Here is a 26,353-nt window from a genome sequence, read left to right on the forward strand (position 1 = left end):
GTTGTAAAGTGCGCTATGCTTTCTCCGAGCAGGCTACTTGATGAATCCGTGAGGTTTTATTTACACCAGTCGGTTTTATCTCCATGCCAAAACGCCGCCTCATTTGGCTTATTATTAGTCGTTTGGCATCCGGCAGATTGCGTTATGCGCTATGCTCTCCCGAGCAGGCTACCTGATGAATCCGTAGGTTTCATATACAGTGATCCCTCCGTCTATCTCCGGATAATGGGGACTTAACCCCTCTTTCGATAAGTGAAATCCAGCGGGGCGCATTGGCCCTCCCTAGGAGGCATATACTGTATATACATGGTATATATTTAAAGGCTTTATAGCCTTTCCCACACTGTTATAAACACTTCCTATGCACTTAAACACTGTATTACTATTTTGATCTCCTATCACAGTAATATGCATAAAAAAGATCGTCCCATATTTGTAATGTTTACGTTCTGAGAATCAGCTGACTGAAGCTGCTCACTACTAACGAAAGAATTAGGAAAATAATTTTTTAGTTGCTAAAAGAAACAAATTTATCAATGAAATTATTTTTAATTCTGTACATAAAAGTTTATGATACAGTAATTCATATTTCATTGAGAGAGAGAGAGAGAGAGAGAGAGAGAGAAATGGTGTGTACTGTACAGCACAGTAGCTTGGGACGACTAAGTCTTGACTAAGTCTTGACAAGCTGGTGATGAGAGAGTATACAGTATCCTTGAGTTGCTTACGTATGAAATTCGGATTTTAATTATTTTACAGTGATTTAAGATGAAACATCAACAGTGATAAGATATTCTCTTATGTACCACTCACGTGCCTTGTCTGAGTGCCTGTGGGTATATCCCAAAGCTTCCAGTCCTTGAAAGCGTCGGTCTTGCAAGCCCTTCTTCTCCGTAACATGATGAAACATCGCTGTTTTCCCCAATATGGCTGCCGATATGGCGGTACTTTTTAATTTTAATTTTTCATGATGAATATTTCTGAAAAATTCCAAGATGCAGTGAAGCATCTTTTTGTTTAATTTCATTTTGTACTGAATTATATGTCATAATGCAATGAACCAACAGTACTAGCAGATATTAATAATTATTAATGGAATTAATGAAATATTTGGGTCTTCATATATCGCAACTATTTTTGAAATTTCCGGAAAATCGCTCTATTTCTTCCCTCGAGGGCGTCTCGGATCTCTAATCCGGTGCCGACTCTCAGAGTTTTGGCCTCGTCTTCTGGAAAGGGACACGGCCCAAGCAAAGCAAAGGCGGTTACCCCCTCCTTCCTTTGTTGAAGACTCTTTTATTCGGGTCTCCTTATAAGGAGCTCGATTTGAGGGTCACTGTCAACCTATCAAACTATCTATCTACCTCATGGTCATGTGCCTTCCCTTTCCCAGGAGCTTAAATCCCAAAGATTAATCTCAAGACTCATTGTCAATGGATCACCTGTTAAATCCTGCTCCGTTTTCCGGTCCAGCTTTATTTCTAGTCGTTCGGACACCTCCACCTCTTTTCCCCCAGTCTGGGGATCCTTGGCGCCTAACCCTTTATGCTTCCAGCATGAAGGCACCCTTTTCCCCAGGTGGGCGGGGGTGTGGGCACACGGAGGTTGGTGGAAGGGCATTTCTTCCCTTCCGCCTGGTATCCCCTTATCCGGGTTTTGCCAGACTGTCAGAAGGAGCATGGCATCTGTCTGGCAGGATCCCTAAGTGAGCCCTCATCTTCGCTGGGGCTGGGCACACTCGTCTCCGTTGAGAACTCTAACGGAGTGGCAGGTTCGGAGAATTCCAAGTTCACGCCAGCTGTGGGGTCTTACCGTGCTCTCTTTGAGAGCCCTGCTCTCAAAGACACTAGACATTCGGCCAGAGGCACTGACCCTCGGGGTTATCATAAGAGCAGGGAAGCATCCTACTCCTCTCCGAGAAATTGGGAAGGCATACGCTTCAGGGGAGACAATCAAGCCTCCTCCCTGTAGTATTTCTCATATGGGTGGGAGGCTGTACCATTTTCGGGGCCACTGGAACTTCAGTCCCTGGGCCCAGAGTATAGTTATCAAGGCCCGGGGTGGAGCTGGACTGTTGTCCCCCTCCCCCAATCAGGTTCAATCAGCCTCCGGCCAGAGTTCTGAAGGTCTTTGTGAATGGCCTGTCAGGCTTTTTCAGTCTGCCAAGGAAGTTCCCTTCCACTGGAAAATTTTTCTGGGCGTGTCCCGTTTATTTTCCTCATTCAATGCGGTAAGTCTCGGTTGCTTACAGTCTTGTGGGTTCGGATCCTACTGCTCCGTGGAGCCGTAACCACCTCTATAGACCTTTCCGACGCTTCCTTTCACATCTTGGTTGCAGAAAGGTCCTATCCCTTCCTGGGATTCAGACTCGGGAGCAGGCGTGCCCCTTCAGGTTCATGCCCTCCTCAATGCAGCTCCAGAGTCTTTGCCAGTTTGAACAATACCGTAGTTCAACAGCTCCGGTATTAGAAGGCTATGCTAGCTGCATATCTAGTTGCCTGGCTCATTTAGGCACCCAGCGTCGGGAATTGCCTGAGGGTGCTGGTCATTATAATCGGTTTTCTAGAGTCTCTGGGCTTCTAAGTAAGCAGGAAGGAATCTCACCTGATTCCAGTGGGTAGCCTTCAGTAGTTGTGAATCCAGTGGAAGCGGAAAGAGATAGCAAGGGCGACCTATCATTTCATCAACTCAAGCATACCTCTCCCGTGCCCAAGAAAAAGTCTTGGGTTCTCTCCAGTTTGCTTCAGTGACGGTTCTCCTTCTGAAGTCAAAGCTGGAGTTTATAACCGGGTATGGCGGAGTCAGGGACGTGTCTCCCTGATTCCTCCTGTTTGAATAGTGGCCTCGGCCTTGCACAACTATCAAGTGCTTAACGAAGTCAGTTCCTCTCCAGCTTTCCCCTCCGGCCTCAGTATTCCACACCGTCACCTCTCTGGGCGGGTGGGGTGGATATTTTTGGCCCAATGAAAGACATGGAACTTAGTCGGTCACGTTCCGGCAGTTCCATATCAACACTTTGGAGGGCTGTGGCAGTCTTCCTGTCCTTGGGAAACTTCTTCCCCCCAAGAGGTTTCATTTAGGCTGGTTCTGAACAAAACAGCAATAGTGCGCTGTAAACAAGTGGTTTTGGACTCGAAGGTTGCTTCATTCAGGTTATGGTTCATTCTTCTCCATAACCAACAGACACAAGTGCCTCTGTCTACCACCCTTCTCGTAGGGGTCCAAAAGGTCACTACTTTTTCCCTATCCAGGGCCTCCCCCCTGGTGTCGGAATAGTCCTTAGACGGAGCGTCATTCAGGTAGTCTTGTGACCTTTTCCTGGACCTGGAAGTAGGTCTGTTTGCAACCCAATTCAGCCACAAACTATCAAGCTGTCACGTCTGGTATAAACTCAGCCTGCGTCAGCCCCCTCAAGCTCTGATGCCCTGGCTTTGTGGTCTTTGTGAATCTTACAGTTTAGGAGGAAACTGATATTGGTCCTGTTATTACTGTTTTCCTAAAATCAGTTAAGGGATCCTACTCTACTGCAGTATGGTTCTGCAGTTAAGTAACTAGCACTCTTCACATAGTTTTCGAAGCTACAGTAATGATGCGGCCGCATTGGCCCCGAGGAAAGTGTTTTGTTGGAACCAGACTCACAGGCTCTTAAACTTTCATCCCTAAGGTCTGTGTTCGTCTAAGACCAGTACTCCGTCCACATTCGGTTTCCTGGTCTTTGAGTAATGTATCGGAGTTAGCTTCGGTAACCAACAATCATCTTGTTCTTACCTTTCCTTGTTAAGGAAGACCCAAAATTTTTAATCAGCTTAGCTTCTAGTGTTAGTTTTCCTATACTGTCTGCCCTGTCTAGCGGAACCAATCATTTTGGTTTCCCCTCATCAGGGGTAGTGTTGTGTTTCCTCACCCTAACTTTCTATCTACAGTTGAAGGTCCTCATTTTCGGTGGTCACCTTGGAAAGTACTCCCCTTTCACAAGGTCTGTTTCTGTGCCCAGTTTTCCCTTACAGGCTTTTTTAGACAGGACCTCGCACTTTTTGTCAGATCCTCTCTTTTTAAAAAAAGGGGGCACATCATTGTCTGCTATTAGGCAGAAAGTATTTTCTTAAGGGATCGGCCGCCTAAAAAAAGGTGCTATAATCTTTAAAAATTCGATTTGCTGAAAAAAATTCTATGGCCTTATTATAGGGTTCAAGAATGTGTCCACGAAATATTATGCTAAAATTTGCCGTATTTCTCTAGTTATGGCCTAAAATGTAACAATAACTATATACCCATAAAACACCAGTAGCCAAATGATTTAGTCTGGTATAGTTTTTTGGATATATATTACGAAAAAACTTCCTTTCAAATGAAATGTATAATGTCAATAATATCCTACTCGGCACCTTTTAGTTATTCCTAGCCATGAAAACGCACACGTCATACCATGACGCCGACTGTACGAAAATGAGAGTTGCCTATAAACTTCCAAGCTAGAAGGACACGTTTTTCATGCTCGCTAGCCTTGACTGAACTCTGTATTTTCTGCGGTGTTTTTGTTTTCACCGCCATGCCTAAAAGGTCCAAGAGTTCACTTCATGCTTCTAGAATGCGGAAAAGCCAAGTGGAAAAGTCCAGGCGAGAAGTAGAAGAAAGAGTTCAAGAAATTAGTGCCATAGAGGGAATGGGCGACGGAGAGAGAGAGAGCTGTTGCCCATCAAACGGCGCAGAGCAGCGATCTCTGCTGACCAGAGACCAACCACATCCACCCCTAAACGCCTCTTTATTTGTTCGTCACTACCAAAGGGCAAAGATATTTTAGAAAAAGAAAGCAGTAAAGGCTGATATTATAGACGATCCTGAAAATAAAATGATCATAATAAGTGAAGCAAGACTTGATGAATTACTTGAATCACGAATCCCTAATTGTGAATGAAAAGTAATTCCCAGGATCCATTTGGCAAGGGATGGATTCGAGACACTAATAAAAAGTGTAGGCAACTATGATGCCCTAGAGTAATACCTTGCAGCAAGATCAGACAGGGGACCAGGAACCTAAAATTTATAAGAATGTGTCTTAGGCACATAAATAATCAATTAATATTCTTATTTATAATCATTTTGCATTAATTAATACCCAAAAATAAAAATTAAAACCATAGAATTAATTGCAACACAGTCTTTGAAGTCCCTTTTACTTTTTTATGTAACTAAAACTTTGAAGGCCCGTTTCTCAAAACATAAGTTTTTCACTTTCAAAATGTATCTCCTCCTTAGTATTGGACCAATCTAAATGAAATTTCATATATAATATGAGGAAACATGGTAGATTAAAAAAAAAACGGGGATTTTTAATATTTTGAGTTTCTGATTTTTGGCAATTTTTTTTCCTGTAATTTTTCTGGGAAAATTTCATAAAGAAAAATAAAAATTCATATCTCGAAAAATAATTGAAAAATAAAAAATCCCGAACTTTATATCGAAGGTCCATATGTGTTTTATACGTGGTTCAAATCTCATCCCTTAAAACCAAAAAGCAAAGGAGGAGATGCATTTTGAAAATGGCCATTTTGGCCGAAAAATGCTCTGGCGTCACAAAACCTAAGGTCACTGAACAAAAATTTTTCCCCAGAAGTTCCACACAATATCCTTTAACAAACCCCTATATATCAACAACCTGTCGTTAAAAAAGTCGGAAACCGGCCGATCCCCTAATACAAGCCTATTCAGGTTCAATCTAAGCTCATGATCTTAGACGGTGACCACTTACATTATTTTCATTACATGAATTTAGAGGACCTTACTAATGTTCAAGGTAGAAATTCTCCTAGTTTTCAACGTCTCTGTTTTAAGTCTTTATTAGCATAAGAATGATGTTTATTTCTCTGTTATCATTTCACCGGCTGACACGGGGCTTGACCAGAAAAAGGATTTTGACAAAGGAAAAATCTATTTCTGGGAGGGGCCCGTGGTTTTTAAAAACCCACCCCTGTTTTTCATTCTCTCCTCCCATGATAAACATCATTCTAGTGGGGTGGGTGCATGGGCTTGAATCGGCACCTCTCTCGTTGGGACTTTTGACATTGGGAATCTTTATAGGGCAGGGTCCCGTGATTGTGACAATCTCACCCTTTACCATATAACGACTCCATTTCTTGGAGCTTGCTCTGGGGTAGTAACCCCAGCTTTACATTTAGCTTTTCTCTGGTATCTAGCAACGGAATTACCTAGAAATAAGTGCTGAATGGATTATTTCACCAAATGACACGGGCCCCCTACCCAGAAATAGATTTTTCCTTTGTCAAAATCCTTTTTCTTTTGTTTTAATTGGATATTTTTAATAAATTCTGATAATTTTACCAATATTTTTTGCTATGACTTTCATAAAATTTTATCACAGCTGTGCATCTTGGGGTTGTGGGCGTGCTTGTGGGAGGGAGGGGGTGTTTGAAGTCAACTGGCAAAAGGTAAACGATACACTTTTCCCATGTAAATGTTTATGTTCAGAATTAAATGCTTTTCTTCCAGGTTACTTGTATTGTATTTTACATCTGTATACTCAATCCAAAAATAACAGTCCAGTGCCTGAATAGCACTACAGATAATGAACCACAGCGGAATTGAAAAAACTTTTGTAATAACAACTTTCAATTAAAAAAGAAAATAATTAGTCTACTGACCTCTTATAGCTGTAAAGTATAGACTTCACATACATGCCTAAATTTATGAGGTGTCATAAAATTCTGAAGTTTCAAAACCATACTTTGTGCAATGTTTGAACTGCTAATTACTGACTAGAAAATTGGTCTCCAAAAGTCAAATATTACATGAGCATAAATGGTAAGCTTTCTACTCTTCAAGTAAGAAACAAGCATATGGGCACACACATCAAGCCAAAATGAATAATAAAAAGATGAAAGATTATGATTACTCAATTACAACACCCCATTCATCTAACTCTTCCCTGGAGGAGGCTAATAAGGATAGATTGGAGGGACTGAATTGGAAAAAGTGCTCGCTTAATTTGATCTATCCGGGCAGTAAAAAAAAAAAAAAAAAAAAAAATCCAAGATCAAGATTTCATGAATATCTAGACACACTTTCTGATATAGAAACCTAAGACAATTAAGGGAAAATCACTGACCCCATACAAATACATTTTTTCTAAGAACTGAGCAAGTACAAATGTTTCAAAGATTAAGTCATGAATTTAGTTGAGGTGGGCATGAATTAGTGCTTACCTAGGCTAAGTTTTATGATAAAACCAACAGATTTTTTTATAAGCCCATAACCTGGACTTCACCTACAAGGAACTTGTACTTGAAAGATTCCTAACAACTCATACATGAATTACCTATTTCTTTCCAGGAACTTTCTTCTTTTTTCTAAAGGATCTTCATTATCCGAAGAATGTCTTCGCCTTCTTTCTCCTTTTCCACTTACATTATTGGAACTGTTTGTACTATCATCTTCGCATTCACCCTAAAATGGAAAAAAAAAAAGACAAATTTTCAATTAATTTCTATTTTTCATAGCTAATAAATCTGAGGTCTTAACATTAGGATAAATCTTCTGGTGCCAGGTTAAAACTGGTTTAAAAACAATAAAAATTCATACATGCAAGGAATGTCTGGTATCTGGCATCTGATATGCAGATGAGGTGGAAGTGGGTCGGAGATCCAGCTGGAACTTCGTGATGCATTAAGGCTTTCTTTCAACCCAGGATAAGACATAACAGGGGTGGTTAGGGTAGGCAGTTTAGGTTAAGGCATAAGGTTTGTTAACTATGAAAAATACAATTAAAAATTTGTCATCTGTTTATACATGGAACAAACCTTTGGTCTTAACATTAGGATAAACTCACACTTGAAGGGAGGTATGAGAATCCTGAACTGATTGGAAGTTTGGAACACTCTTCCTAGAAATTAGAGTTCTAAGGAAGAGGACCTAAGCCTCCAAGTTGTTATGTAAGTGGAACTCTAACACCCAGTCCACTGGGTTAAAAGACAATGCAGTATGTTAAGATTCACTGCATATATGGAAGTCAAAGAGAACTATATCTGTTCAAGCTACAAACCCTGTCAGCCAAACATAACAGGTTTGTCGCCAATTATCACTCCCCTTGCCGAAGAGAGAAGTACAGGCTACTGAGAAGCAAATTTATATGTTGTATGGAACATGAAAATGCTGTAGCAGTATGACTGCAACACTCACCTGGATCAAGCCAGTTCCAGCGTATGATTTGTCTTATTCTTCAAAACTGCCCCTTAGGAAAACAGGAAAGAAAAGAGACCAGTCATCTCACTCATTCTCTCTTCCACACTATCATCTTAGGCAAGATACAAATGGTCCCACCAGGGGCACTGGATGAGCTACAAAACTTGTTAAGCACAGCCACCACTGGACCCAAGGAAAAAGTGCCCAAGGACCTGTGGGCAATGTCCTTCGGGTAGAAGGAAGTGAAAGTGGTCTGATGAAGCCAAGAACCAGCATTCAAAATCCTATGAATAGACAATTTCTTCTTAAATGCCAGATAGGAACTTATTCCTCTGATGTCATGTGCCGTAGCATGCATGGCATTGGAGACAGAACTTGACAATGAGGCATAGGCTCGTCTAATTACCTCACAGTCAAAGAAAAACGGTATTCTTGGACATTTCTTTCTTGGCTCGGTCTGTGCTAACAAAAAGTTTATGGCACCTAGGTCGTAGGTGACGAGTCCTTTTCAGATAGCCACGCAGTGCTCTGACAGGGCAAAGCAGTAACTCCTGAGGATCACTGTTAAAATCTCTACGGGAAGGAATAGAAAATGAGGCAAATCTGTCATCGTGAACCAAGGGATTTTGAGTCTTAGCCACGAATTCTGGGACAAATTCGAAAGCCACAGACCCCAACCCCTCGTGTGTTTAATGTCATAAGACCATGGAGCTCACCAACTCTCTTCAAGGAAGCCATGGCCAGGAAAAAAACTGTTTTCAAAGCCAGATCCCTGTCTGACAATTGATGCAGTGGCTCGAATGGAACTCGAGTGAGACTACCCAGCACCAGAGTTAGATCCCATGTAGGAGGCTTGAGTTCCCTAAGAGAACAAGACTGCTCAAAGCTCTTGAACAACATAGAGATTTCCCAAGATGAAGAGATGTCCACATCTTTCAGCCGGAGAACTAATGCTAAAGCAAACCTGTAGCCCCTGACAGCAGTACAGAAAGGCCTTTCTCTGTTCTGAGATAGATTACGTAGCCCACTATCTGTTGAACAAAAGTTCTGAGTGGAGAAAAACCCCATCGGTGATACCAATCACAGTAAACAGCCCATTTGCCCTGATACATGGCTGATGAAGATCTCCTGAGGTAGCTGAACATCTGAGTCACTGCTCTGCAAGAAAAACCTCTCGCTTGTAAGAGATACTGGATAACCTCCAGCCACGAAGAGAAAGGGACCCTACTGATTGGTGGTCTCTCTCTACATGAGGTTGGCAGAAAAGACTGTGTGAAGGGGGAATCTCTCTCGGCACTGCTGGGAGCAAAGACAGAAGATCTAGGAATCACTCTGCTTGGGGCCACAAAGGAGCTACTGGAGTCATCCTGAGATTCTTGGAACTCATCACTCTGTTTAGGACATGACTGATCAGGCAGAATGGAAGGAAGGAGTAAACTCCCAGGTTGTCCCAAGATTGTTGAAGGGCATCCTCTGCCACAGCAACCAGATCTGGAACCACCAAACAATAGGCTTCTAGATTTCTGTTGAACCTCGTAGTGAAGAGGTCTAACATGGATCTTCCCCACAGACGAAACAGCCTGTCCGCTATGTCCTGATGCTGAGACCCCTCCGTACCATGAGTCTTTAAATTTTGCAGATATTTTGTTATATAGAGGTTTTAATGTATCATTTCTATTAATAATATAGTTAGTTTTTGTAAGTTATCTTCTAATATTGGTAATGTTTTCTTTTAGTGAACTTTCTATTCAAATTATCTAATCATCTTCCAATTTGGTGTTTTATTTGTATTAATTCTGTTAGTTTTTCATACAACCATGGGACTTTGTGTTTAGTTTGATGAGATTTTGATTTTGGTATTGCTTCATCAGCAGAATTTTTATTGAAATCAACAAGAAATTTATTAGTTTCATTATGTTCTTTTAAATATTCAAATGGTGGGATATTTCTACTGTGAAATTCATATTGCTCCCAATCTGCTTTATAAATGTTATATTGTGGGACATGCTGGGCAGGATTATTTTGTAATAATGAAATTAATATTGGGAAATGATCACTTGTATGCAAGTCGTCAACTGTATTCCAATCGGTCTACTGTGTTTTAGGTAAACAGAGTTAAGTCGACTGAGGAAAATGTTCCATGTGTTTTAGAAAAATATGTGCTGATTTCATTATCATATATACAGCACATTGTATGAATCTATGAATTCTTCTATTTTTATTTTACTTCCTGCTCTATTTGAGTGTACAATTGAGTGGCGCAGTGTAATAAGGTGCCAAGCCTGTTTTTTTAAAATGATAAAAACGCATTTAAAGTTTGCCAACTATGAAAACGCTTATAAAAGAAAAAACAGCCAAACGATTTCTATGAATCATACCTCATTTTAAAGTGAGTTAAAGAATACTGACAACCCCACCCACCTCCTACATCCACCCACGCACCTCCACTGGTTGCCGCTTGCCTCCTTTTTTATGACGAGTCTTATGATGTAGCAGTGAGAACTCGCTAAGGGCGAAATTTCCTTTTGTTTTGCATGGATTTTCAAACCTTTTGCCAGTAACATCTGAGGGGACAAAAGTGCGTGTACAGGATAGTGCTGTACTTTAGCTGCTCACAATAAAAAAACCAGTTCGGCCGCGGTGGCGCTTTGCCACCTTGTTACGCCGCGCCCCTCAATTGCAGTCCCACACTGAGTTGTGAGCATTAAAATCACCTACTGTTAATGTAGGTTCCTTGGCATTATCACCTACTGTTAATGTAGGTTCCTTGGCATTATTAAGTAATTCTTTAAGTTTGTCAATGTCGTGATTTTTATTATGTTGGTTGTATACATAAATTACATAATTATCATTTTTTATTCGAATTTTGATACCTGATATTTGCAAGTCAGTAATGTTAACAAGTACTTTGTCGTAAAATACTTTGTTATGTACATACATGGCTGTACCTAAATTTCCTTCCTCCTCTAGTGATGCTGATGCTAAGGTATATTTACCTATTATTGACACAGTTCTGTTGACATGTTGTAAACATAATATCATTGGTTCATATTCTTTTAATAACGGTTGTACTTCTCCTAGGTGTAACCTGTTCTGTAGACTATTATGTTCCATTGTATAATATAGCTATTGAAAATATTTTGTTACAGCGGTTACGTTTTACTCTCTTTTTTTTTGTATTATCAATTTGGATTTTTTTCTAATAATTTACTCACAATATTCAATTGTCTTTCTTTATAATATACTAAGTGCTCAATGCACATGCAACCTTTTTCATCGGTACTCTAATCCATGGTTTCTTTTTTTCTATATTTCATAAAATTTCTTATGTTTGTTAAACCATCATTTGTTATGTTTTTGTTGTTATTGCATAATTCAATAAAATGATCATTACATCCACATGTATTATCATGTACTCGTATATTTCTTTTTTCATTTGTTCTTGTAACAATTACTGGAGATGGAGTAATCTCTTCTCCCTTGACATAACCATTGTTATCTATAGTATGGTTCTCTTTCACTTCTTCAGTGTTTTCAACATCTGCCTTCACTGGTTATTTTAGGAGATAAAGGTATATTCTTAGCTTGTTTTTGTTTTTGTTCCCTCTTCATCTCCGTTATCTTTGGTTTAACCAATGTTTCTCATAGTACTTGGTTTCTCCATTTTTGGGTGGTGTTCTCTCCAAAGACCTTTTTTTATCTTTAATTTCCAGTCCATCATGACCCTCTGTTACTTCCGTAGTAGCATCCTCCTGTGTTTCTATTTGCATTAATATTTCAAATGAACTGGATACAATATTATCCATCTCATTTGTACCTATTTCTTTATTCTTTACCATTTTAGTTTTTATTTCTAAATTATTAACCCTTAAACGCCTACTGGATGGACGTTCATTTTGACTAAAATTGTCTGTTGGGTGCAGTGGACGCATACGTCGACGACTACAAAGATTTTAACCTTCGGTCAACTTTGACTCAACCGAAATGGTCGAAAAACGCAATTGTAAGCTAAAAGTCTTACATTCTAGTAATATTCAATCAAGTACCTTCATTTTGCAAAAATTGGAAGTCTCTAGCACAATATTTCGATTTATGGTGAATTTTTAAAAAACTTTTTTCTTACGTATGCAAGTCGTAACTCGGCGAAAATTTCATAAATTCTTTCGTCATTTTGTCATAAGTTTTGCACTGTTCTATATTAGCCGTTACATAAAGTTTTATATATGAAAATGTGAGCAAATTTCATGTAAAATACAGCAAAATACAACCCATGGTTGTAGCTTTTATCAGTTTGGAAATATTTTCATATAAACCACCTTCGGTCAACTTTGACTTTCAACCGAAATGGTCAAAAACGCAATTGTAAGCTAAAACTCTTACATTCTAGTAATATTCAATCATGTACCTTCATTTTGCAACAAACTGGAAGTCTCTAGCACAATATATTTCGATCTATGGTGAATTTCTGAAAAAAAAACTTTTTCTTTTACGCTCTTATCAACTTTTATTCGAACATCTCAGAAATTCTTTAGTCACGTTGTCGTAATGTTTGCATCGTTTTACATTAGTCGTTACATAAACTTTTATATATGAAAATGTGCGCAATTTCATGTAGAATACAACTGAAAATAGCTCATGGTTGTAGCTTTTATCAGTTTTGAAATATTTTCACATAAATCATGATAACTGCCAAAATTTCAACCTTGGTCAACTTTAACTCGACCGAAATGGTAAAAACGCAATTGTAAGCTAAAACTCTTACATTCTAGTAATACTCAATCGTTTACCTTCATTTTGCAATAAATTGGAAGTCTCTAGCACAATATTTAGATTTATGGTCAATTTTTTGAAAAAAACATTTTCCTTACGTCTTTGTTGATAACTCGGCCTTTTCTCAGAAATTCTTTCACACGTTGTCGTAATATTTGCACAGTTTTATGTTAGTCGTTACATAAAGTTTTATATATGAAAATGTGCGCAATTTCATGTACAATACAACAGAAAATAACTCATGGTTGTAGCTTTTATCAGTTTTGAAATATTTTCATATAAATCACGATAAATAGAAAAATTCGACTTTCGGTCAACTTTAACTCAACCGAAATGGTTAAACTGCAATTTTAAGCTAAAACACTTACAGTCTAGTAATATTCAATCAATTAGCTTCATTTTTAAACAAACGGGAAGTCTCTAGCACAATATTTCGATTTATGGTGAATTTTTGAAAAAAACATTTTTTTTTACGTCCTTGCGTTATAATTCATGCATCATTTGTGATAATATTTTTCTCTGTGTTGCTTTGATCGTTTTACAATTTGTTATATACCAAAATCATCGCAATTTAGTGTAAAATACAAAGAAAAACAAAATAACCCGTTCTTTAACCGTTTTGCTCACAGCGTGATTTGTATAAAATTAGATATGAAAAATTTTTTTTGCGCTGTCATATATTTCAATATTTATATATGATAATGATATTTTTTCCATTTCTGATGGTTGCATACTAAACTTCTCGCAATGACAAAAAAAATGAGCAAAAATGAACTCTTAATCTTAAAAACTACGCGTGCTGTGATTTTTTGAAAAAAACTTTTTTTCCGCTTCGGCGCTAACTCACCGAACGCCGCCGGCATACGGGAGACGTTTTTGTAAATAGAGGCTCAGCGTTTAAGGGTTAATTTCTTCTTGAGATTTAGTTTTCTGTGCTCTGTTACTTCTATCTGTTTGCATTTTCGTTTCATTATTTTGCTCTTGTTATTGAAGAATATCTACGTTTTTTAAACGGTTCTTGAATTCCTCTCACTTAATTCCAACTTAGCTTCTATTATAGACATCCCTGTTCATTCTTGTAGTATTTTCAAGTCCATATTGTATATGTAATACATGCATTCTTTGGATCTTGCATGATGATTCTGCCCACAATTTACACACTTAGATTCACTGCACTTCCACTGTGTGGTATGTTCAGTAGATCCACAGTAAGCACATACTGGTTCATTAAGACAATTTTTCTTTGTGTGCCCATACTTACTGCAAATTTGACACTGCAGTGGCTTTGGGAGATAGGGTCTTAACTCTCTATTTTGGCCTAAAATTTTCATTTTTTGAGATAGATCTTCACCCTCAAATTTTATTTTTGCTATCTAATATTTGTTTATTGCTATTTTTACTTGGTAAAACATATACCTCACAATCTTGGACCTTGGGATACCTTTTTTTGAGAGAGTCTAATAGCATTTTCTTATCAACTGGTTCGTTGTTGTTTTCAGGAAGTACAATGGTACCCTGAATGCTGTTCATAGTATCGTGTTTTTTCACTTTATGTTAATACTGTCTATATTTTTCAAAGACAAATAGTCTTCAGACTGACTTTTTGTTGTGGCTTCTATAAGCCTAATTTTCTCCTTTATTTGTCTAAATGACATATCTGTTGTTGGATGTCTATTTAATAAATAATTTTCTAATTTTAAAGCTGAAATATTTTGGTCAGCTTCCATGGTTAGAAACCCTGACCAACTTCCACTCCCAAAGAGGGAGTTGACGTAAGTCAAGGTTGGGTCATGTCCGTATTTACTCTTTTTGGAAGTTTTCTGAGGTATTAAAGTTTTAATACCTTAAAGTTTTAATACCACCCTGCCTTTGATTATTTGGATTATCCAGAGAAATATCCATTTCCATGCTAGAAGATTTGCTCTGTACTGGAGCAGCAGTTGTCAACTGTGCCGGAACAATACCATCAAAGGGCCAAGGGGTACTTGAATCTTTAACTATAAAAAAAACATTAAATAAACCTGAAAACCTTAAAAAGATATTTATCAGCCTTTCATGGAGTTTATTCTTCCACCAATGGCACAAGTGAAAACTGACTCCCAAATGTCCGCTCCCTACCCTACTCCATAGGGGATCGCACAACATGATTAGAGTGGCCCAAGTGTAAGCCAAACCCACTTGCTAGGACTGACAATATTACTAGAATACTATCATCTCCACCCTAATCATGTTATGGGCAAACAGGACAGAATGCTGAGAGTCCTATCCCCAGAACCAGAACCCGCCTGGAATCCATGGTCCAGCCTAAAGAACATTCCGCCTTTGAGCTATCAATCTGGTCATAACTCTCAGGTCCAAACATTATTGGGCAGTTGATGGTCCTACCACAGTTCCCACTATTTAGCTTTGGATATAAACCCAATCCCAGCTATATCTTTTCCTATTTAACAGGTCCAATAAATTTTAGCAAAAGTGGAAAATTCCACGAAAATTAATCCAAACAAACATATCATCATATATGAGACTCTTGGACTCGAACACGGGAGCAAATTCCTGGGGTTCAGGAGCCCCCTCACCATGTCAAGATGGTCCCACATCGAGGGGGGACGCAGGGAGTGATGTCATGGGAGCAGGAGTCTGACCCAGGGCTGGTGGAATTGCTGCAGGTAAAGACAACCCTGGATAATGCGTAGTTAGTAACAAAGGTGTCCCGCTAGGTGGCATCACACAAGAACCAAAGAAGTGGAGGCCGGGAGGCGGGGAACTTCCAGGGGAGCTGATACTGCTAAGCGTGAAAAGACGAAATGTGACAACAAGCCATCCAGAGAGGGTAACCTGCGTAGGCCTAAGGAGGCCCAAATAGACATCTTTTGTGCATCAGAATCTGAAACAAAGAAACAAGATGGCACTGCCTCCTCTCTCCCTGAAGGGGAAATATCCCCTCCCGAGAGAGATGGGGCAGCATGATGCATAAAATCACCTTGACCATCTCCCAATGCTTCCAAAGACGAATCAATAGAAGAAAAGGAAGGAGAAAAGGCATCAGTGGACGACGAAGCAGATGGAATAGGTCTGGAAAAAGGGGGAGCAGAAGCATCCATTTGAGGAAAAGGAAATCCCTCTCAAGATGGAGGCTCCAACTTCCTTTTGTGTTCCCTCTTCTTGTATAACTTTTCCACTGCACAACAGGCCAGGAACAACATTCCACGCACGGATTGGTGATATTACAAAAATTAGAACGACACCTACTGCAAGAAGAATGGGGGTCTATCTCAGAAGTCAGGAAGCAGGAACACGGAAACCCTCAAAATCCAGGCTGATTAGTGGAAAGCATGATAACACCACAAAACACACACAGACACCCAAAAACGCAACACAACCAGTAGGAAGATATCACAGGCTTAGGACAAAAACTGGCTTGAGGAAAGGAGAGCAAAAGTGAACGTCTGCTCTCCAAGGTGGTTAAAGAAAGACTGAATGCGTCACGAGGTTCCAGGTGGGTCTCTGACCCGCTTCCACCTCATCTGCGTATCAGATGCCAGATCTCCCTCAACCAACCGATGTCCCCCTCCAAGTCTCAAAACGACATGGTCGGGGAAGGAAGTCTGAATAACATGAAATGTGCCTAACATGATTAGCCTAACCCTCCGATGACGGACGAGAGGGCTAGGCTAGAATACCCAATAATACTTGACTAAGCACTACTAAAAGTTAACCAATGATATGAAATATCATTGTAAATAACACAAATATACAGATAAAATATATAAGAAACTGTGCTAAGGGTAAGGCCTATCAGCTCGCGACATGCTGGACGCGGGTGATAACAAAAATGGCTGACCCTGGCGCTGAACCAAAAACATTTTTAATCCAAAATTATCCATGTCATCCATCACTTTATATATTAGGAAAACCTTTAGCAAGACTGTACCACCTTGGAGGATATATTCCTTCACCGCGAGAGAAGGTACCCATGGAGAAAAGGAAAATTAACGAACATAATAAGAGAGGGGGAAGCCTCTCCAATTAGCATAATTATGTTACGACATGGGCGCAACCCTTCTCGTCGACGAAAGAACAATCCGCCCTAGGGAACTTCCTGAAGGGGCATAATGAATAAATAACACAAAAGGATATATAACTGTGCTAAACACTAGCAGAGTCACGCTGCTAAGATATATATAAACAAAGGCGGCATGGCCGGGCGAGACGAACATGAGAGGAATGCCTGATATTTTAACCCGTAATTATTGAATTAGAGGTTAAAAAGGAGCCTCGAAAACTATAAATCCCCACAAGAAGATGGTACTTAACTTAGAAGCGGTGAATTCCTGGACGGAAGACATGATGCACAGATTAAAAGGAAAATTTCAGCAGCACAGACAAAACGCTACAAACAACGAAGGCGTGCTAGAATGGAATGAGTTTAAGATGGCGCTGGGAGCGTTGGTTGGCTGGACGGTGAGTGTTGGCTGTGTGTTGGCTCCTCACTTTCCGGGGTTTTTGAGATGGGGAATCTCTACAGAGCAGAGGCCTGTGGCAGTGACATCATACAATCACCCTTTTATATACCAACATCTATTTGATTGATAGATGATCGAACTGGGGTAGTAACCCCAGCATTACTGATAGCTTTTTTTCTCTGGTATTTTTAGCAATGATTATACCTAGAAATAAGTGCTTAATGGTTATTTCACCGGGTGACACAGGTCTTCCCTCAGAAATAGATTTTTCCTATGTCAAAATCCCTTTTTTATTATTTTTAAACTGGTTTCCAGCTCACGCCAGAAGATTTATCCTAATGTTAAGACTGAAGGTTTGTTCCATGTATGAACAAATGACATTCAAAGTTAAAAAATATCTCATGAGGAAAACCAAACAACAAAACCAGTTTTAAACATAATTACCTACAATCCTCATAATTCAAATGAACTTGTATTCACATAAGCTAACTGACAGCAGTGATGCGTCTCTTGGTAGATTTAACTCTTGGAATATGTGACACATATGACATGACACATTATATCACTTATCCTATATCATCTACCCTAACCCTGTGGTTGATGCTGTCTGCAAATAATCTTTCACACCCTGAACTCCTAATTGCAATTTTAATATACTAGTGCTCTATGGCCCTCTATTTTAAATCAAGCAGAGAAATCATGCAGTTAGCTCTAAAGGGTAAATTTGTCTGCCTAGCCAAGGAATAAGCTAACTTTGCAATAGATAATACCAAATATCATTAGCGAAGTAATTTTTAACACACAAAACACTTAAGTCACTATAACTCTGAGTAATTAGAAGAAACTTATACCTCTGTACTGCTTGTACCGCTGAAATTACGTGATCGTGTCATTTCAGCGATTCTATCTGCAGTGTTGGCTCTTGATGTTTTGCTGCATCCAGGCCTTGCCGCAGTGCTACTTGATGCAAGAGCTTGCTTTAATTTCTGTTGATAAGACAACATAATTAAAAAAATTTTGCTCCATAAATACAAAATTTAGTTTTACCTAAGCAGTGGTGTCTTGTAGATATAGACAACAAAACACTGGATAAAATTTCAATTAGTAAAGAAATGGCTAGTAAGGTGATGACCTAAAGCACTTCTAATTTATTTAATCCCAGCTCAAATAAATAACTCATACTATTGAAACTAGAAGTGAGTAGCAATCTGAAGAGGCTGTTTTTATGTTCTGAAGGTAAACTGAAGCATCCAGAACACAATTTTTAGAGTAAAAATGCACAAAAATTCTGTTGATAACATGGTGACTGCTACAAAGTTTATATTTGTAATAAGCAAAACTGGAACTGGACTGAGGATGTGGAGGAAGATCCTCTCAAACTCAATTAACAAAGGCCATAATACAGGACTTGATAAATAATAAGCTAGTTTAACTAGATCAATGAGACATTTCTAGAATCTCCTATGGCTGGTTCATAGAACCTGTTCTTACATGAGGGTGTGGGTAGGAGGGAGCATAATTGAGTACAACAGTCACATTAGCTGGAAAGTTGGATGGGAATGAAACAAAAGAATTATTTAAAATTATAGGGCAGGAATCAATGCAGCTAAGGCTGAAGGGAAACTACCAAGAACCTTCAGTATTGTCTTCAGACCACTGTGCAAGACAGTGTCAGCAACCCCTTTAGGGAGGTTTTCTGAAGCATCCACTGAGGGGCATCACATGCTCATTTGTAAGGCACAGTGTAGAAGGTATTAAAGGTTCTTTGTAGCAACCCCACAAAACTGCACTTCTTTCTGTCCTTTACTTTTTTATCTATTCCACTCCATCTCTTCCTACTTGGCTGCCCAATTTCTTTAACACTACTTGACTCAAATTTTTACCCACATTCAAGATCAAAATAAAATCTTCTGGGTAAGTCCTATGAGGGTCTAGAAATGTGATACAGTGTTATCAATACATTAATCTATAATAACAATACTGAACCACATAATATTCAATGCCACTAAAAACATTCATACAAACTGCAATTAACTTTATATAAAAATAGTTTACATACATTGAAATCAACTGCATACATAACAGGCCATTCAGAAGACTTAAAATTATCAACTATAACAGGTCTGAACTGAAAGGTTTCAGTTTTTAAAATATATCTTAGAAGGTCAAATAATCTTTTTCATGCAAACCCATTACAGTAATTATAATTAGCCCAGTTTTGGGGTCGTCAAAATCTGACACTTCAATTACAAATAAAGAGAAACTAGTGCAAGAGCCTGTGGATCACTGGGTCTCCTGCAGCTAACGCTTCACTCTTCATGTTGTATGAAAAATCAGCTGTGCGATATTAGCCACACTGGGAGGTGGGAACTCTGCAATGGGTTCATAAGCCACATAATGTTTAAAAATTATATTCAACACAAATTCATCCTTTATAATTAAGACAAAGTCACAATAAAGGTGGAAAGGATCGAGCTGCAAAACATTCCAGTATTGGACAGCTGAGAACTGTCAGATCTGTTTAGTAACTCCTAGAGAAGAGATAAGCATTTGAACAGGGCTCTAAAAATGACAGAAGTCATATTAACAAATCTGAAACCATGAAATCTGAAGCAATAATAGTTTTGTAATTTGTGTACCTTTGGAGCTCCTTCTACCACACAATACTTTTGTATATAACTGACATCACACAGCACTTCTGTACGTAACCTGACATCACACAGTACTTCTCTAAGTACCTGACATAATGTAGGATCCAGAGGTGAATGAAACACCAAAAATCTACATCTTGTGGCAAATGCAATAAAGGAACTAGAATGATAATGATGAATCTTCTAAATATAGAACCTTAATGAAACCAGGAACACTTCTCCTCCTGGGACCACCAAGCATAACGAATATCAATGTGTCAAGACCCTAGGATAAAACCTCACGAGTAATGTTTGTAATCTCAACACACAGTTGTCTTTGCAGATTTTGGTGAAGTACAATTACTTTGTTTTGGTAGCCAACAAGCTTTTGTCAGTGTATTAGCTTTGTTGGATTAGTTCTCTAGTTTTTTGGCAGAATTATTTCAAATTCTAGCACTCCTAGTTTTTGCTATTGCAGCAAAGGGTGTAAAACTAGGCTAACAAAATCTTTTATTATTCTCATTCAATCTGCAGTAAATGTAGGGGGCAAGAATGTAGCATGGAGAAAACTTGTAATGAATGTTCTTTGTGGGATGAGAAACAATGGAAAGTGCTTAAATCTCACTTAGATAAGTTAGAGAGGGATAGGAAGAGGAAAGCAGCTTCTACAGCTGAGACACTCACTTAGCCTAGAAACTACTCCTACACCTAGTTTAGAAGCTAGACTTGCTATTCCTTCTACAGTACTCCTATTCTCGCCTTTTCTCTTACTACCAGCCCTCCTACTATTCATCCACCTACTCCCACGCCTGGCTCCCTTGCTTCCGACCCTAATACCATTGCCAGTCTCGAATCTAGGTTCAATAAGAAGATTAACCTTGTAGTGAGTACAGTGGCAGAATTAGGAGCATCACTGAAAGTGATTATGGACAAAGTGTTCTCCGAAAAAGTGATGAGTGTGTAGTGCAAGTGGAGGAGGTGGCTACCAGTCCCACCAATTCTCTTAGAGGAAGGTCACTGTCCTGAGTCCAGCGCCAAATCTGTAGTTCGTGACAAACACCTCTGACTGCCAAGTGCCTGCTCCTAGGCATGTTTCTCCTCTTCAGTCTGCTCAGAGACCACGGTCTCTGTCCCTTCACCTTTAGGTCAAGACGAGCCATCGTTTGACTCCTATTAAGCAACAGTTAGCTGAAATCATGAGCTTCTTGAAGAAAGCTACCTCTGCTCCCAAGACTTCTCATGATGCTATCCTGTCCCCAGTCTCTTCAGAAGAGGAAGAGGTCAATCAAGAACCTGCTCCTCCCCCTTCCTATGCAGCTCCTCTACGGTAGTTCTTGGCAAATTTTCCCACCTTTTTTGCCCCAGCTGTCCCGGTCTCGCCTGCCTCGACCTTTTTGATGAGGAATCAACTGGACGACAGGACTAGACTCCCCAACATGGTACTTTCTTCATCCCTCCAAGAAGTCTCTCAAGGGGATGGAAGATTGGCTTTCAGCTAAAGGGAGCCTTTCCTCCCTCTCACTTAATTCATAGGAGGTATTTATCTTGCACCACTGGAGAAGCTCCTTCTTTGGTAGTCACTGCCTCCTCCCAAGGGAACTTCTCTGGCCTCATCAATACTTCTCGATGTTCTGTGTTCTTGTCGGCGAAGATAATTTTTTCTTCGCTGGAACTAGACCACCTTGTAAAGGATCTTTTCAAGGTTTTTGAAGTTCTTTGCTTTCTTGACTGGACAGTGGGAGCACTGGCTAAGAAAATACAGGACTTCCAGGATTTATCAGGAGACACTGCCTCGGACTGGCTGGGAGTCCTGTCCTGTGCGGAAAAGGCCATTAGGGATGGTTATCTAGAGCTTTCTGCTCTACTGTATTTACCTTGGGAGTGCTAAAGAAGAGAGAGCTCTGGTGCTCCTTCACTACTAAGGGAGTCACACAGATGCAGAAATGGGCCCTGCTAATTTTGCCTCTGGACCAGCATCACCTCTTCCCTCAGGACACAGTTAGGAAAATTGTGTCCAACCTTCAAAAGAGATCGACACAAGATTTGTTGGCCCAATCCTCCAAGCGTCCCAAGGATTCGCCTGTCTTTGCATCCAAGATGGCCTCTCCCCTCCACCAGCAGCCCTTTTGTGGAGGTAGACCCAGATCTCAGTCTAGGACCCGTTCCAACGTCCAATTCACGGCCAGGTACATTAAGAAGGGCTCAGCCAAGACAGTGGCCAAAAAGTGAAAAAGAAGTCCTTCGTGCACCTGTAGGAGCCATACTCTAGAATTTTGGGAAAAGTGGCTGATCAGAGGAGCAGAGCCGTGGATCATCAAGGTTCTGAAGGAGGGTTACACTATCCCATTCCTGGAGAGGCCCCATTAGTTACTTCTCCCATCACAGTGTCGGCTTACTCGAGGAGGCACAGAGAGACATTCAGCCCTTTTGGAGGAAGTTTCCTACCTCATCCAAAAGAGGGCCATACAGTAAGTCAAGAACACCAACACAGGGCTTTTACAACCATATCTTTGTGGTTCTGAAAACATCAGGGGCTGGAGACCAGTCCTCAATGTAAGTGCCCTTAATAATTTTGTCTGGAAGACAAAATTCAAGATGGAGATGAACCATTCATTCCTTTCATCCATTCACCAGGCCAACTGGATGGTAACCTCAGATATGCAGGATGCATGCTTCCACATTCCAATCCATCCAGACTCCAGGAAGTATCTAAGGTTCTTCTTTCAGGACAAAGTGTATCAGCTTCAGGCCCTTGCTTCAACCTTAAGATGGCCCACCAAGTGTTCACTCGAGTCCTTGCTCCTCTCTCAAAATGGCTCCACTTAATAGGGACCAACGTCAGTCTGTATCTGGACGACTGGCTGCTTCAATCCCCGGCAAAAGAAAAGTGCATGAAGGACTTACAAAAGATTCTTCTCCTTACCAAGGAACTGTGCCTTCTTATCAATCTACAGAAGTCTAAGTTGACCCGATTGCAAGAGATCCTCTACTTGGGAATGATTCTCAACTCTCTGACTTCTCCCACTTTTCCGTCTCCCAGGAGAATTACCAGCTGCCTTCAGATGGTCCACAGTGTTCTAGCCCCTTCATCTTGCTCAGCTCAACAGTGAATGAGCCTGCTGGGGACTCTGGCATCCATAGAGATGTTTGTCAAACTAGGTAGACTGCACATGAGAGTTCTCCAATTCTTTCTAAAGACCAACTGGGACAGGAAAACACAGCTGGACACTTACATGTTTCTGATCACCCCGGAGATCAAATCAGACCTACAATGGTGGCTGTCCGAAGAAAGACTGTCAGAAGGGAAGTCCCTTCAACCTCTGAGCCCTGACTTAGACTTTTATTCAGATGCCTCAGACATAGGCTGGGGAACCCTGCTGGGGAATCAGGAAGTATCCTGTACATGTACCCCAAAGCAACAAAGTCTACATATAAATGTCAGAGAACTGACAGCGGTTTGTCTAGGCCTTCAACATTTCTTGACCATGGTCCACAACAAGACAGTGGTAGTGCATGTGGACAATACCACGGTCTTAGCCTATATCTGAAAACAATGCAGTACTCATTCCTTTTCTCTCTACCAGACAGCAAGAGATCTCCTCCTGAGGGTTGATCAAAATCAGTGACTGATCACCCAATTTATCCAGGGGAGATTAACTGTTTTGGTGGATGAGTTGTGTCAGAAGCAGGTCCTTTCCATCAAATAGAACTTGAATCCCCTGGTCTGTCTGGATCTTTGGAAACTGTGGGGCAAGCCAACACTAGACCTGTTTGCCACCTCCAAGAACCATTGCCTTCCTTTTTTTTGCTCTTCAGCCCCAGATCCTCTTGTATGGGCAACAGATGCCATGCTGCAAGACTGGTCCAATCTGGGATAAGTTAGATGAGCCTCTGCAGCTCAAGTGAAAAATCTGGGCTGAACCCACAAGCTCAAACTTTCTAAATGGTGGATCTATGCTTGTATGAAGAAGGCAGAGAACTTTCTACTTTAACATAAGAGGAGTTAGTCGACACTTTAGGGTATAGTGGAGCTGACTGATCATGGGTTCTACACTACAACTACAGAATTGGTTTCACATGGTCAGCTATAAGCTGCTCCTGAAGTTCTTAAGACACTGCAATGACTGCAGCTGCTTCCACCAAAAATCCTTTATCTCTGAAGCTTTGCGGCATTAGTGTCCTTTGAGGTAGCACATGCCTGTCATAGCATGCCCAATGCAGCCCATATTATGAGAATTTCACATCTCTGGATCTGTGAATTTATATACATTTGTAAAAGATAAAGGGTTTCCAGACTGCTGTAAAGTCTGTGAAAGTGCAGCTGATTAATGAGATTCTTCCCGGTTCAGAGATTCCTTGGAATATTTGCCACCATGGATAACAGATCCATAAACCTTCTTTGTTGTGGCCAAATGTGAGCTATCAGATTCATTATTGTAATAGCAGAGGCTGCTGGGTCCAGCTGAGGTGAACACTACCAAACCAATTTGTAGCTCTGGTTGGTAGGAATAAAATGTAATATAAAATTTAGGCCAAAAGCCAAGCGCTGGCACCTATGAGATTATTCAGCACTGAAAGAGAAATTGAGAGTAAAGCAAGTTTAATAGGTGTAACAGGAGGAAAACCTCGCAGTTGTATTAAGAAACAACTGTTAAGAGAGGGTGGAAAATAAGATGGAAGAGAGAGAATATGAATGGAATGAAAGGGGTTGGAGCTAGGGGATCAAAAGGACGCTGCAAAGAACCGTAAGTAAGGCCGACATTGCAGTGGTTGAGGTGCATTGACAGCACTACCTCCCTATGGGGGTTGTGGTTTGTAGCACACAACCCTAACAATGGAATGCCCCACGTAGCCATACAGCTGTGTAAATCTCTAAGTTCACTCACCATTTCAATGGTAAAAACTGATTTCCTCCACTCAAACTGTAAGCTACCAGTGTGCCTTTCCTGATGAACATAGCTACATGGAGACCTCATTTGCCGCCAGGCACACTAAGACCTCAACAACCAATGAATACAGTCTCAGATTGATTGCCACCCTAATTTCAAAACCTAGTATAAACCATCATCAAAAACCTTTATAACTTGGCTTTTCCCTGTAAGGGTTTAGACAAAATGAGTTCTCTCCATTCTCCTCTGTTCTATGCTCTTTCTGCACAAACTCCCACCAGGTCTGGGTCTTCCCCTATCTCCACAATTTCCTGGCCCTTCCTGTATGTATTTGTCTCGCTACTTACATAAATACTGCTTTTCTGGCCAATTCTCATCCTCATCATGTCTAAATTGTCTAATTCTTTCAAATTCAATTTTTTTGCCCTCCTCTTGATACACATCTCTCCATCAATTTCTTATTCATAAAATGATCTTCCCACCATCCTACAACCATGAATCTCAAACTTCTACAGTCACACCTTTCCAAAATCTCTATCTACTTTGTTAGTGCCAGTGTTTCCAATTAATATAATACAAGCCTTCAGTAACAATCATGTTTTGCTTTCCCTACTGACAAAATATTTTCATATACCTGTGGTCTAGCTACCTCTTTCCATTTCATTCATACTGAAGTTACTTTTTTGCCTTACTGCACTCTCAGTTCTTATGTAAATGGCAAGAGTGTCTCCAGGTAACAGATGTATTTCCTCTCTCATATGAACTGTTCATCCACCACCACATAGCTCGCCACTTCCCTCTCTTTCCCATTTGTTCTTCTTCTAACACATTTTGGACACCAAAAATCTCTCATTCCATATGTATTTTGTAAAAACATCTCTTGTGACATATGTTGATGATGAATGTTAGTGATTTCAACTTTCCAACAGAGGCCACAAGGCTAGTTTCCTGACTAACTTTTAATATGCTTCTTAACCAGTTACCATTAGCTTGGTTTGACTTCTGCTCTTTTTCAGTCCTCTACACTCCACTCCACTCTTCTACCTTTAAACATTTTCAATACCTATTTTTTTTTTTTTTTTTTTGGCCCTTCTACATAGCTTCCTCTACAAATACAATAATTAGCAAAGGGGCCCATGTCTGACCTTCAATGAACACCACCAGTTATTTAAAATTTGTTTAAAATCCCTACGACTGTTTCCACTTCTGATTTTATGTGAAGACAGAGTGATAGCAATAGTGTCTTTCTAGTACCCTCTGCTTCGTAATACTGGGCTTAACCTCTATGTATTTTTGAGAGAGAGAGAGAGAGAGAGAGAGAGAGAGAGAGAGAGAGAGAGAGAGAGAGAGAGAGAGAGAGAGAGAGAGAGAGAGAGAGAGAGAGAGAGAGAGAGAGAGAGAGAGA

At 40.1% G+C, this 26,353-nt stretch overlaps 1 protein-coding gene across 9 annotated transcripts in view; it reads right to left on the reverse strand.

Annotated features, from left to right (window-relative positions):
* LOC136833759 (cyclic AMP-dependent transcription factor ATF-7-like) overlaps nucleotides 1-26,353 on the reverse strand; it is a 178,838-nt gene that overhangs the window by 39,986 nt on the left and 112,499 nt on the right. For all 9 annotated transcript variants that reach the window (XM_067095983.1, XM_067095984.1, XM_067095986.1 and 6 more), the window contains 2 exons: nucleotides 18,281-18,415; nucleotides 7,334-7,461 (listed from right to left, as the gene is read on the reverse strand). In XM_067095983.1, coding sequence (XP_066952084.1) covers nucleotides 7,334-7,461; nucleotides 18,281-18,415 — 263 coding nt within the window. The remainder of the gene's footprint in view (nucleotides 1-7,333; nucleotides 7,462-18,280; nucleotides 18,416-26,353) is intronic.

The sequence above is a fragment of the Macrobrachium rosenbergii genome, chromosome 52 (assembly GCF_040412425.1).
Source record: "Macrobrachium rosenbergii isolate ZJJX-2024 chromosome 52, ASM4041242v1, whole genome shotgun sequence".
Taxonomy (NCBI): domain Eukaryota; kingdom Metazoa; phylum Arthropoda; class Malacostraca; order Decapoda; family Palaemonidae; genus Macrobrachium; species Macrobrachium rosenbergii.